At 34.2% G+C, this 14,422-nt stretch overlaps 1 protein-coding gene across 1 annotated transcript in view; it reads right to left on the bottom strand.

The window, feature by feature from the left end:
• Positions 1 to 4,184: 4,184 nt before the first annotated feature.
• LOC141325799 (inositol polyphosphate-5-phosphatase A-like) overlaps positions 4,185 to 14,422 on the bottom strand; it is a 97,165-nt gene continuing 86,927 nt past the window's right edge. Inside the window, exon 5 of the mRNA XM_073834530.1 lies at positions 4,185 to 4,322. Within this exon, the coding sequence (XP_073690631.1) occupies positions 4,185 to 4,322 (138 nt within the window). The remainder of the gene's footprint in view (positions 4,323 to 14,422) is intronic.

Here is a 14,422-nt window from a genome sequence, read left to right as displayed (position 1 = left end):
TAAAGTTGAAATATTTCAAAAAATAAAGTTGAAATACTATAAAAATAAAGTTGAAATATTATGAGAATAAAGTTGAAATATTTCAAAAAATAAAGCTGAAATACTATGAGAATAAAATCTAAATACTATAAGACTAAAGTTAAAATATTTCAAAAATAAAGTTGAAATACGAGAATAAAATCTAAATAATATGAGAATAAAGTTAAAATATAAAAAAATAAAGTCAAAATACTATAAAAATAAAGTTGAAATACTATGAGAATAAAGTTGAAATATTTCAAAAAATAAAGTTGAAATATTTAGAAAATAAAGTCGAAATACTGAGAATAAAGTGAAATATTTCAAGAATGAAGGTGACTTTTATTTAATATTTTTATCTAATATTTTGACTTTATTTTTTGTAATATTTCGACTTTATTCCTGTAGTATTTCGTCTTCATTAAACTGAATTTCATAGGGCCCTAAGGTGTAAACTGTTTCAGGTCTTAATTTAGACACTCATGTGAACCATTTCCATTAATACTCAAAGCTGACACACACACAGAGGTGGCCTCATCTCCAGGCCGTCTGCTGGGTCTCCATCCACTGAAGCAATAAGAGCAGAGGAGGGCAGGAAGAGAGGCGAGAAAACACCATTATGACTGGCGGCGTGTGAGAGATGGCCTGGATGGAAGATAACGATTTCTCAGCGGCATTAACCGCACGTACGTGACATATCCGTCCTGTTGCTCACACTCGCGGCGGCGGATGGCAGGAGCGCAGCGTCCCGTCTGCGGCGTGTTTGGATTAGTCTCTGATGGGTCCCCGAAGATCCGCCGGAGCGCCGGCTCGTCCCCGCGGACGGCCGGATAGATATACACTTTAACTGCGGAAAGGTCAGGCGTGCGGGACGCGGCAGGCAAACACTGGGCCCGCCGCATGAATCACGGGAGATTTGGTGCATGGCGGCGAATGAGTAACCCCAACACCCCATTATTTCCCCTGTTCTCCAGCAGGCCCCGATTCATGCCGGCGCATGCCCTCAGTTCATTAGGAGGAGATCCCATCGGCCGACCGCCGCTTTAATTCCAGCGCTCGCTCTGTGTGATCAATAGCGCACCGGTGTAAATGAAAATGACAATCGGCCAGTAATTAAGCGGGTTAATGTTTGATTCAGATTCATGATTTGCTCACAAAGAGAGAGAGAGAGAGAGAGAGAGAGAGAGAGAGAGAGAGAGAGAGAGAGAGAGAGAGAGAGAGAGGCTTATGTGTGTTTAAAGCAGCGGATGAAGTCTCTGTGTCTGACGGATCACGCTGATCTGATTTACACAGACAAACCTGATTACAGAGATTGTAATGAGAGGAAGAGCAACACAGACTGAAACTCGCGCTGGAATCTGGAACGGAATGAGCAGAATCTCGCTTGATGGTTTAGATTAAAAGATTCATGATCAGTTTAATTATCAATCAGATTGATAGAACAGATGAAACATGAAACCTTTCACATTACTGAGCTTCATCACAGCTGGGTACACGTCTCCAATAATATCTATATCTATCTGAATATTTATCTATCCAAATATCTATCTGTATATCTATTCATCTGAATATCTATCTGAATATCTGTCTATCCAAATATCTACTCTATCAGAATATCTATCTATCCAAATATCTATTCATTAGAATATCTATGAATTGGAATATCTATCTGAATATCTATCTGAATATCTATCTATCTATCTATCTATCTATCTGAATATCTATCTATTCAAATATCTATCATACAAATGTATATCTATCCAAATATCTATCTATCCAACTATCTATCTGAATTTCTGACTATCTATCTGAATATCTAACCAAATATCTATCCGACTATCTATCTGAATACCTGACATATCTATCCGAATATCTATCTATCCAAATATCCATCTGAATGTCTGCGTATATATCCAAATATTCATCCGACTATCTATCTGAATATCTGAGTATCTATCCATCCAAATATCTATCTGAATATCTGCATATCTATCTGAACATTCATCCGACTAATTATCTGAATATCCGAATATCTATCTGAATATCTGAGTATCTATCCGAATATCCATCCGAATATCTATCTGAATATCTATCTGAATATCTGAGTATCTATCTATCCAAATATCTATCCGAATATCCATCCAAATATCTATCTGAATATCTGCATATCTATCCGAACATTCATCCGACTATCTATCTGAATATCCGAATATCTATCCGAATATCCATCCGAATATCCATCCGAATATCCATCTGAATATCTATCTGAATATCTATCTGAACATCTGAGTATCTATCCGAATATCCATCCAAATATCTATCTGAATATCTGAGTATCTATCTATCCAAATATCTATCCGAATATCCATCCATCTATCTGAATATCCGAATATCTATCCGAATATCCATCCGAATATCTATCTGAATATCTGAGTATCTATCCGAACATTCATCCGACTATCTATCTGAATATCCGAATATCTATCTGAATATCTGAGTATCTATCTATCCAAATATCTATCCGAATATCCATCCGACTATCTATCTGAATATCCGAATATCTATCCGAATATCCATCCAAATATCTATCTGAATATCTGCATATCTATCCGAACATTCATCCGACTATCTATCTGAATATCCGAATATCTATCCGAATATCCATCCAAATATCTATCTGAATATCTGAGTATCTATCTATCCAAATATCTATCCGAATATCCATCCAAATATCTATCTGAATATCTGCATATCTATCCGAACATTCATCCGACTATCTATCTGAATATCCGAATATCCATCTGAATATCCATCTGAATATCTATCTGAATATCTGAGTATCTATCTATCCAAATATCTATCCAAATATCCATCCAAATATCTATCTGAATATCTGCATTTCTATCCAAACATTCATCCGACTATCTATCTGAATATCCGAATATCTATCCGAATATCTATCCGAATATCCATCCGAATATCTATCTGAATATCTGAGTATCTATCTATCCAAATATCTATCCGAATATCCATCCAAATATCTATCTGAATATCTGCATATCTATCCGAACATTCATCCGACTATCTATCTGAATATCCGAATATCCATCTGAATATCCATCTGAATATCTATCTGAATATCTGAGTATCTATCTATCCAAATATCTATCCGAATATCCATCCAAATATCTATCTGAATATCTGCATATCTATCCAAATATTCATCCGACTATCTATCTGAATATCTGAGTATCTATCCAAATATCTATCCGAATATCCATCTGAACATCTGAGTATCTATCCGAATATCTATCTATCCAAATATATATCCGAATATCCATCCAAATATCTATCTGAATATCTGCATATCTATCCGAACATTCATCCGACTATCTATCTGAATATCCGAATATCTATCCGAATATCCGAATATCTATCCGAATATCCATCCGAATATCTATCTGAATATCTGAGTATCTATCTATCCAAATATCTATCCGAATATCCATCCAAATATCTATCTGAATATCTGCATATCTATCCGAACATTCATCCGACTATCTATCTGAATATCCGAATATCTATCCGAATATCTATCTGAATATCTATCTGAATATCTGAGTATCTATCTATCCAAATATCTATCCGAATATCCATCCAAATATCTATCTGAATATCTGCATATCTATCCGAACATTCATCCGACTATCTATCTGAATATCCGAATATCTATCCGAATATCCATCCGAATATCTATCTGAATATCTGAGTATCTATCTATCCAAATATCTATCCGAATATCCATCCAAATATCTATCTGAATATCTGCATATCTATCCGAACATTCATCCGACTATCTATCTGAATATCCGAATATCTATCCGAATATCTATCTGAACATCTGAGTATCTATCCGAATATTCATCCAAATATCTATCTGAATATCTGAGTATCTATCTATCCAAATATCTATCTGAATATCCATCTGAATATCTATCTGAACATCTGAGTATCTATCCGAATATCTATCTATCCAAATATCTATCCGAATATCCATCCAAATATCTTTCTGAATATCTGAGTATCTATCCAAATATTCATCTGACTATCTATCTGAATATCTGAGTATCTATCAGAATATCTATCTATCCAAATAACTTTCAAATTCAAATTGCAACTCTGCGTCCTGTTTGCTCTCTCAGGATGTCAAGTTCAGACCACTGCACAAACCTGACGTAAACCTTAAGACCCAGTGTGACGGGGTTGACATTATAAGATCCGATCACATGCTCTGCTCTCTCCAGCTGTCGAAATAAAAAATACGACTGCTAGTTCAGTCCGAGAGCCGCATTTGGCTGCTAAACGTTAAAAGACACGATTGACATGTTAAAGAGCCTCTCGTATGCATCACCAAAATCCTGACAGAGGACAGCGCTCTCTCTCTCTCTCTCTCTCTCTCCTCTTCTCTCTGCGCTGGGATTTGCCGCATGCACTCGTGGGCTCTTCATCAAGCACTGTAACGAGGCCCAAATGCTTGGCTTAATGAATTATTAAATGCGAGTCAATAAAGGATAAATAAGAACAACAAATGCAACCTTTGGGTATTTAATTAGCAGAGGTGGAGCGCTGCATTGCTAATGCGTTATATGCTAATCGCTATTGAGATCTCACTCCGGCAGCAGATTTTTAGCCCCAGAACGCCGGCGATCCATCAGAGGCCCGTTGATTCGTGTCGCCGCTGTGCGACTCATTAATAGTCCGTTAGCGCGGTGACCGGAGGGCGTCAGACGGACTCCCAAATCAATGCTCAGCATCAGATTCAACGCTCCTAACAGTCAACTGATAGAGAGCGAGTCAGTGATCTGAGGACCAGAGATCAGCACTACTAGATTACCACTTCACTGACAGGCTTTCACCTGTTTATAGCCTTGCAGGTGAAAATCCTGTGTCTGATTACTTAATTGCGATTAATTTACATTACTAGTTAACTGACAGTACTAGTGATGCATGACTTTACATTAACTTTAAGGTTTATAGAGTTCTTTCATTTTAGCAATGTGGAAGAACATGAATGGAATTTACTATATGACCTGGAATGTCACAGAATTTGGCAAATTTTGGATAAATAAATCAAAAGTACAGAAAGTGAGTCACTTAAGCAGCATTTCACCATTTCAAACTGAATTTTGGGTGGGGGGGATACAGAATTTACGTTAAAAAAACTGAATTTAGGTAAAAATAAAACAGAATTTGGGGGAAAATAAAACAGAATTGGGCGAGGGGTAAAATCGAATGTAGGGGAAAAATAAAACAGAATTTAGGGGAAAAAACTGAATTTGGTGAAAAGAACTGAACAGAATTTGGGGAGGAATAAAACTGAATTTAGGAAAAAATAAAATTGAATTTAGGGAAAAATTAAACTGAAATTAGGGAGGAATAAAGGAGAATTTAGGGTAAAATAAACGGAATTGGAGGGAGGAATAAACCAGAATTTATGGACAAATAAAACAGAATTTGGTGGGGGATAAAACGAAATTTATGGACAAATAAAACAGAATTTGGGGGGGGGGAAATAGAACACAATTTTGGGGGGAATTAAACAGAACTTAGGAGGGAAAAAACAGAATTTCGGGAAAAATAGAACAGAATTTGGGGGGGAATAAAATAGAATTTCGGGAAAAATGAAATAGATTTAAGGGGAAAAAAACTGAATTTACGGAAAAATAAAATAGAATTTGGGGGAAAAATAGAACAGAATTTGAAAAGGAATAAAACAAAATGTAGGGGAAAATAAAACAGATGTTTTTTGATGATAAACAGGATTTAGGGGGAAATAAAACAGAATTTGGGGGGAAAAAATAAAACAGAATTTGGGGGAAAAATAAAACAGAATTTAGAAAAGAAATTGAGGAAGAAAAATAACAGAAGCTGGAAGGACAAATAAAACAGAACTTTAAAACAGAAATTTAGGGAAACAAAACAGAATTCATCGGGAAAAAACAATTTAGGTAAAAAACTGAATTTATGGAAAAATAAAACAGAATTTTGAAGAAAAAATAGAGCATAATTTGGGGGGGTTAAAACAGAATTTAGTTAAAAAAAAAAAAAGAATTTAGGGGAAAAATGAATTCAGAGAATAAAAAAGTAAAAAAAAAAGTATAAACAATTCTAGAAAAGAATTGAGGAAGAAAAAAAACTGAAGTTGGAAGGAAAAGTAAAACAGAACTTGAAGTCAAAAATAAAAGAATTTAAGAAAAATTTAATAGATTTTGAGAGAAAAAAATTAAATGGAATTTGTGAGGGGTGAAAACAAAAATATTTCATAAGGCTCAATGCTTTGACATGGTGAAACACGGCATGAAATTAGATTGAAAAACCGTATTTACAGGCAGAAATGAAGTTTTATGAAGACATACATTCAGACCGTATGACCTCTGACCTGACACTGCTGGTCCACTGACACACACACACACACACACACACACACACACACACACACACACACACACACACACACACACACGGCTAATGATGAGCCACAGCATTAAGATGCTTTTAGCTGCATTAATAATGCTGATGGAGTGTGTGTGTGTGTGTGTGTGTGTGTGTGTGTGTGTGTATGAGAGTGTTGATATCACACACAAACAAATGCGCTCAGTGAGAGATGTGCCAAATGAAGGGTAAGCAAAGTCAGTTTGCTATAATTAAAGAGAGTCTTTTAGAGGACAGCGGCGTCTGACGGCCTCCATGTGAACGACAAACACAAACTAATGCTAAACACACCTGCCAGAGACAAGAGAAATGAGCACTCTGTGTGTGTGTGTGTGTGTGTGTGTGTGTGTGTGTGTGTGTGTGTGTGTGTGTGTGTGTGTGTGTGTGAGGGGGCCGCTCATGAAATTAAAAACTTCAGCCTGGAATCGTAAGAGGAAACTGTCAACAGGAAGGTCAAGGGCTGATCAGATCAAATGTGCTCCGTTCATAAAGTAACACTACTGTAAACAAGCACTGAATGAATCATGGCTCTTCTATGAGAGTAAAACAAGAATTGCTGAACACAACACTGAATTAAAATCAATTTGTGGGCTTAAAAGCCAAAAAGTGACTGGGAACAGCGTTTGAGCCCAGATAGAGACGTATGCTCTGATAACGAGTGACGTTCACACATTTTAAGAGTCCTAACAGCGTTTGGGCTGAAGTTTGTGTCAGATTCATGTGAATTTCAGGAGCGCTTTCCCTCGGCGCGGCCTCATTTGAATTCCCGTCGGCGCAGGAAGGCCATTCATCAGGACGCCTCGCTGCTGCTCACAAATGCATGGAGCTAGCAATAAAATTAACCTTGTGCCAATTGTTTTCCCACATGTTTGATGGGCCGCTGGCAGCTCATCCGTTACCACATGGATAGAAAAGAAAGAAGGCAGGAGCAGATGCGCAGAAAATGATGACCGATGCGCTCGACGCGGGAAAATAAAAATGGGGGAAAAAAATGGTGGAAACACAAAACAGAAAATAGGGGAAACACAACAGAATTTAGGGGGAAATAAAACAAAATTTGGGGGAAATAATAAAATTGAATTTGGGGAAAAATAAAACAGAACTGGGGAAAAATTAAACAGAATTTGGTGGAAAGAATAGAACAGAATTTGTGGGGGGGGGGGTTAAACAGAATTTAGGAAAAAATAAAACAGAATTTGGGGGAAAATACTACTAAGACAACATCCTAACAGAATTAAAACTTGTGCTGTGCTCAAAATCCTGGTCAAAAATGATCAGCCTTTTCTCTCTTATGCTATATTATCATCTAAATGTTGATTTAATCTATTTAATCTTGTTTTCTGTTAATTAGCACAGGTTTTGTGTTTCTTTTCTGGACTGACTGATCGTAGGCCTCATTGATCTGAACCTATGAGTTCAGCTTTTAAAGGTCCCATATTGTACACATTTCTGGAGGTTTATTTTAGTTGTTGATGTCCTTAAGAATATATATTTGCGGTATAAGTGCCAAAATCCATCTCAATATATTTTTACAGCTCCTTTTTTAGGAGCTCTGTCAAAAACAGGTCGATTTTGGCCCATCTAATTAATATTCATGAGCCTCTCTTCTGATTGGCCTGTTGTTTTCTGAGTGACGCACAGCCAGGCCAATCACAGGTAACTACGGTCATGTATGCTGTAAGCGAGCTCAGAGCAATAGAGAGAGCCTAGCTTGCTGATACTCAACAGGATATTTCAGAATGATCATTAATGTTTTTTCTTTTTCAAACACTGAATGCAGTAAGCTACATAACTATTACTTTAGTAAAGCCCCTTTCACAATGCGCGCTGATTCTGGAAAATTACGGAACGAGCGCTGTGTGAACAAAAGCCAGAACCATAAAGGCAGTGTTGTAGTGATGATGCACGTTACCCTGCGACTCTTCACGACAAAAAAATACGTGCAAAGTGGAATGAAGCAGCGATCATCGGGCAGAGCCAGCTCCTCACTATCAGCACTGAAGCACAGTTTGTTCAGGTTAGGTTCAGTTTCGTGAAACGTACGCGTCGCATTACATCTCACATCCAAACGTCACATGTCTTTATGGGTTGTGTGTAAAGCACTCACAGATTCCGGAAAACAACTGTGAATGAACCAAATTAAACAATTCCGGAACAAATCGTGGGACACATTATCCGTGTATTTACCGGAATGGCTGTGTGAAAGAGGCTGAAGTTGACCTGCCAGTGGTCTCTTATATTCATGTTGTTCTGAAGCCTGTGTAATGATCGTAGCTTGACATCTATCGACTGAACAGGGTTTTCTCCACTTGTTTTCGTGTTGTTGTTGCTCAATAATGGAATGGATGCGTTGTTGTCTGGGTTTGACAAAAGGAGGGTGGGACGGTGGTTGGCGCTCGGGGCGGTGACTTGAGTCGATCGGACGTCACATCGTTACGGAAGTCACAGCGGCTCGTGAAAATGAACAGCTACTTTAAGCAGGCTGTGTGCAGTTTACTGTGGATTGACTGTTTTGAAACTCATATGGTAGTTACATAGCCCCTAGACCTCAGTTATCATGAAAAACCCAGGAAATTTCGATTTTGACAATATGGGACCTTTAAGTGAAAAAAAAACAAAAAAAAAAAAAAAAAAATTGTGGGTAAATTTTTACCCAGAAACTGAGGCTTCTAATTGAAAGAAAAAAGTAAATAAAATTTAACACAAAAGAAATTGATCTGAACTCATGCACCTCAGTTTTTGAGTGAAAAAAGAATTATTTGTGGGTAATTTTGGAAATATTCACTTAACAACCGAGGTACATAAGCTCAGATCTGTAAGGCCTAAATATAAAACCTGCCTATTTAAAAAAACTAAACTAAACTACCTAAACTATTTAAACTTTATTTCAACTAGTTTCCAAGGCAGCATTTGCCATTTTATATTATTTTTTATCTTGATGTACTAAAATAACTAAAACTAATTTTTACAAAATTTTTATTAAAAATTAAAATTAAAACAGGAAAAAAATAAAAACTGATAAAAATAATACAATTAAACTATAATAGTATCTCAATTATGACTGAATTTTCTGACTGCAATAATGTAACTATTTTTCATCAGAGAATGATGCATACTTATTGAAATAATAATAACAGATCTTTTATTTATTTATTGAAAAAAAAAATCACCAAATCTTGATTCAGTCTCTTTAATCAGCTTGTTTTCTTTCAATTAGCACAGGTTTTGTGTTTATTTTCAGAACTGATTGATCGTTGACCACATCAATTAAAATGACCCCTTTTTCTTTTATGCCAAAAATCATTAGGATATTAAGCTAAGATCACGTTCCATGAAGATATTTGGTAAATCTCCTACCATAAATATACCAAAAGTTAATTTTTGATTAGTAATATGCATTGCTAAGAACTTCATTTGGACAACTTTAAAAGACGATTTTCTCAATATTTAGATTTTTTTGCAAGTTTTCAAACAGTTGTATCTCGACCAAATATTGTCCTATTCTAGCGAACCATACATGAAATGGAAAGATTATTTATTTCATTAAAAATGACCCATATGACTGGTTTTGTGGTCCAGGGTCACATATATACACTGATAACTTTGAATGCAATCCACTTTGAATAAAAGCCTCGGCCCACTGCATAAATGCAATGTAAAATACTACACTTTGGGAAAAATAATGCATTCTTAATCTGACTGAAATAATGATAATTTATTGAATAAATCTCTCATTATGCTACATTAACCACCAAATCTTTCCTTCAATTAGCACAGATTGTGTGTTTATTTTTCTTACATTAGAGCTCATGACTTCAGTTTTTAAGTAAAAAAAAAAAAAAAGCATTATTTGTGGACAATTTTCGCAATATTCCAACTAGTTGCCAAGGCAGCATTTTTCATTTTAGTTTATTTTAACTTGATGTACTAAAATAACTAAAACTAAAATAAAACTGCATTAATTTGGACATTTGGACAACTTAAAAGACGATTTTCTCAATATTTAGATTTTTGGCAAATTTTCAAATAGTAATAGTATTAGTAATAGTAATATTAGTAATATATTAATAATATGCATTGCTAAGAACTTCATTTGGACAACTTAAAAGGAGATTTTCTCAATATTTGGATTTTTTTGCACCCTCAGATTCTAGATTTTCAAATAGTCTAATCTCTGCCAAATATTGTCCTATCCTAACAAACCATACATCAATGGAAAACTTATTTAATTTGTTGCATTAAAAATGACTGGTTTTGTGGTCCAGGGTCACATATATACACACTGATAACTTTGAATGCAATCCACTTTCAATAAAAGCATCAGCCAAATGCATAAATGCAATGTAAAATACTACACTATGGGAAAATAATGCATTACTATTCTGACTGAAATAATAATAAAAAATAATCTCATCAGAGAATATACCATGCTTTGGCAATATGTAACTAAGCGGTCTGTAAAAACACTTTATGAAACACCAAAATCTCAAACTTGACAGATGCATGAAAAACTGTGTTTTTGCCTGCAGTGTCTCCCTTTAAGTAAAGATCATGTTCTATGAATATAAACACTACAATTTGGAAAAAATAATGCATTATTAATCTGACTGAAAAAAACATAATGGTACTATTTTCTACTAGCATCACATCGCAAACTCTTTTCACTAAACACCCGCAGTCCATTGTGAGAATTATCATCCGTTATGTCTTAAAACTCTGTCTAAGTAGGCGGCTCAGCAGCATTTGGAACAGATCTGATGGAAACACACACAAACACATCTCATGTTTACAGTGCAGAGAGAGAGAGAGAGAGATGGGTGAGAGAGGCTGGGCGGGTGAAAAATCCTTCAGTGGATGTTTATTTGCTCTCAACACCTCCTAAGCGATCAATATTTTTAATTTGGGGCCAAGTTATTATTTTTCACATCACTGCGCTGGGGAGCAGAGTAAAGTGGCTCATATTTTAGCACTAAAAAGATCGATATGACAGCCTCACCTTCACTGTGGCCCTTACACACACTCACACGGGGCCGAGGGCAGACACACACGCTCCGCACACATCATTATCACACACACACACACACACACACGTGATTTACACACCCCTGCTAAACCAATCTGAACACACACACACCGCATGAGTTTACAAGCGCTTACACACACGTGTGTATGTAGGATCACGCGTGTGCTTTGGTCTCTGAGGGCCGCTCATATCAGATGCATCTGTTTCTATATAATCCATTAGCCGCGTATATATTTCGCTCCAAATTTCTCCAGCGCCTCGCCCTCATAATTCACGTCTGATGGCAGATTCATCGATTGTCGCTCAGCACACATCCAGACGTCTGCATGCGTGTGTGTGTGTGTGTGTGTGTGTGTGTGTGTGTTTAGGAGAGCTTGACTGATGGTGTGTGTGAATTATTGCTCTACAATATTACTCCAGTGACGTCCGGCACATTCGAACGGCCTCGACCGGCTTCGTCCCGCGCTGGAATAAGAGACGCTGGGTTTAGTTTGCGATATTTTAAGCTGGTTATGTTCAGAGTTCACTGCAGAGAATACATCTATGCATGGGTCAAAAGAAATTTACAAAAGTGATTTTATGTCCATAGAAAGCACATTAGATGTCAGTAAAGTGTATTTCAAATTTGCTTTTGGAGAATAAGATGTTACAATTTGGTTTGAAGTAATGTTACATTGTCATTCAGTGTAACAATATCTATGTAAACTTTCAAACAACATGCTTATTTTGACTTGTGCCTTTTTAAAATATATAAAAGATAAGGGAGAATGTTACATTTTATTGTGTTTTAAATGAGTAAAGAAAACCTAAGATAGTGGCAAATTTAAAAAATTTAATTGATTTTTGTTCTATGTTCATAGAAAGCACAGTAGATGTAAGTGAAGTGTACTTTTAAGGTTTCAAATGTTTTTGGAGAATACAATGTTACAATTTGGTTGAAGTAATGTTACATTGTTATTCAGTGTAACATAATATTTATGCTTATTTTGACTTGTGCACATTACAATACATAAATGAATAAGGGAGAATATAAAATGTTATTGTGTTTTAAATGAGTAAAGAAAATGTAGGATAGTGGCAAATTTAAAAAATGTTTACAAATGATTACAGTGTAACAATATTTATGTAAACATTCAAATAAAATGCTTATTTTGACTTGTACATATTAAAATAAATAAAAGATAAGGGAGCATATACAATTGTATTGTGTTTTAAATTAAAAAAAAACAAGGATAGTGGCAAATTTCAAAATGATTACAAATCACTTAAAAATTTTAATTGATTTTTGTTGTATGTCCATAGAAAACACATTAGATATAAGTAAAGTCTACTTTTAAGGTTTCAAATGTTTTTGGAGAATACAATGTTACAATTTGGTTTAAAGTATTGTTACATTGTTATTCAGTGTAACAATATTTATGCAAACATTCAAACAACATGCTTATTTTGACTTGTACATATTAAAATATATAAAAGACTAAGGGAGAATATTAAATTTTATTGTGTTTTAAATGAGTAAAGAAAATGTAGGATTGTGGTTAAATTTTAAAAATGGTTACCAATGATTTAAAAATTGTAAAAAAATATATATATTAAAATATATAAAAGATATATTGTATTTGTATGTAAACACTTTATAATTTATATTATATATAAATATTTTAAATATATATCTAACATTTTTCTTTAATATATACATGTATGAGTGTGTATTTATATATAAACACATAGTATGTAAACAAACTTTTATTTTGAATCGATTTATCGTGACTAATCGTTTTGCAGCTCTAATTTGACGTAAAAAAAATAGATTTTTTCTGATCCCATTGGCGGATTTTTTTCTCATTTTAAGCCTAAACTCACTTATTTTCTCATAAAACCTTCATAAACAAAATATAATTTCAGATTACATCTTGATTTTTGTGTATGTGTTTACACCATATTAACTGTGATTTTTAAAAAATATATATTTTAATTATTAAAAAATAAATTTATTAAATAAATTTAAATAATTTTAAAATAATTTAAAAATAATTAAAAGTAATTGCAATTTATTACAAATAAGTTAATTTATTTTAGTAATTTAAAAAAATACTGACTTTTTGTTTTACAAATAAATAAGTCACCATGTAAACACTATATAATTTAGATTATATATAAATATAAATATTTTACATATAAATCTAACATATTTTTCCTACACATTTGAATCAATTAATTGCGACTAATCGTTTGGAACTCTAAAGTAAAAAAGTTGATTTTTCTGACCCCATTGGCGGATTTTTGTTCTCATTTAAAGCATAAACTCACTGATTTTTTCATAAAACAAAACTTTTGATTCTTGTGTGTTTATACCATATTATTTAATTATTATTTTAATATTTTAATTATTAAAAATATTTTTAAAAATTTATTATTTTAAAAATAAGTCATTGTTAATTTGACCATTTAAAAAAAAATTTAATATTTGTATTTTATTACAAATAAGTTAAATTATTTATTTAGTTATTTTAAATATATATTTTTTATTTTATTTTATTTATTTATACATTTATATATTTTATTTTATTTTTTAAAAAATAAGTTATCCTGTGGCCTGGTTAAGATCCACTGATCTACATTGTTCTTGAGGCTCGATCATGATCATGAGAGCTCAAAAATCATAAAAGAGCAAAAAGTGAAGGGCAAAAGCACTGCAGGACAACATATACACTCCACTTTAATACAGAAATCACTAATAAAAGTTGAGAACAGACAGACTGAATCCTCCTGTATGGTGTGTTATTCTCCTCTTCAGAAGGGCTCTTCTCTGTCTAAGGATTCATGGCATTACAGCGGCTGACACGACTCTAATCCACGCGGGATAACATTCCCCCCAACATCTTATCA

Source organism: Garra rufa, chromosome 2 (genome assembly GCF_049309525.1).
Source record: "Garra rufa chromosome 2, GarRuf1.0, whole genome shotgun sequence".
Classification (NCBI taxonomy): Eukaryota; Metazoa; Chordata; class Actinopteri; order Cypriniformes; family Cyprinidae; genus Garra; species Garra rufa.
The sequence above is the reverse complement of the archived record's forward strand: the minus strand, read 5'-3'. Positions and strand labels throughout refer to the sequence as shown.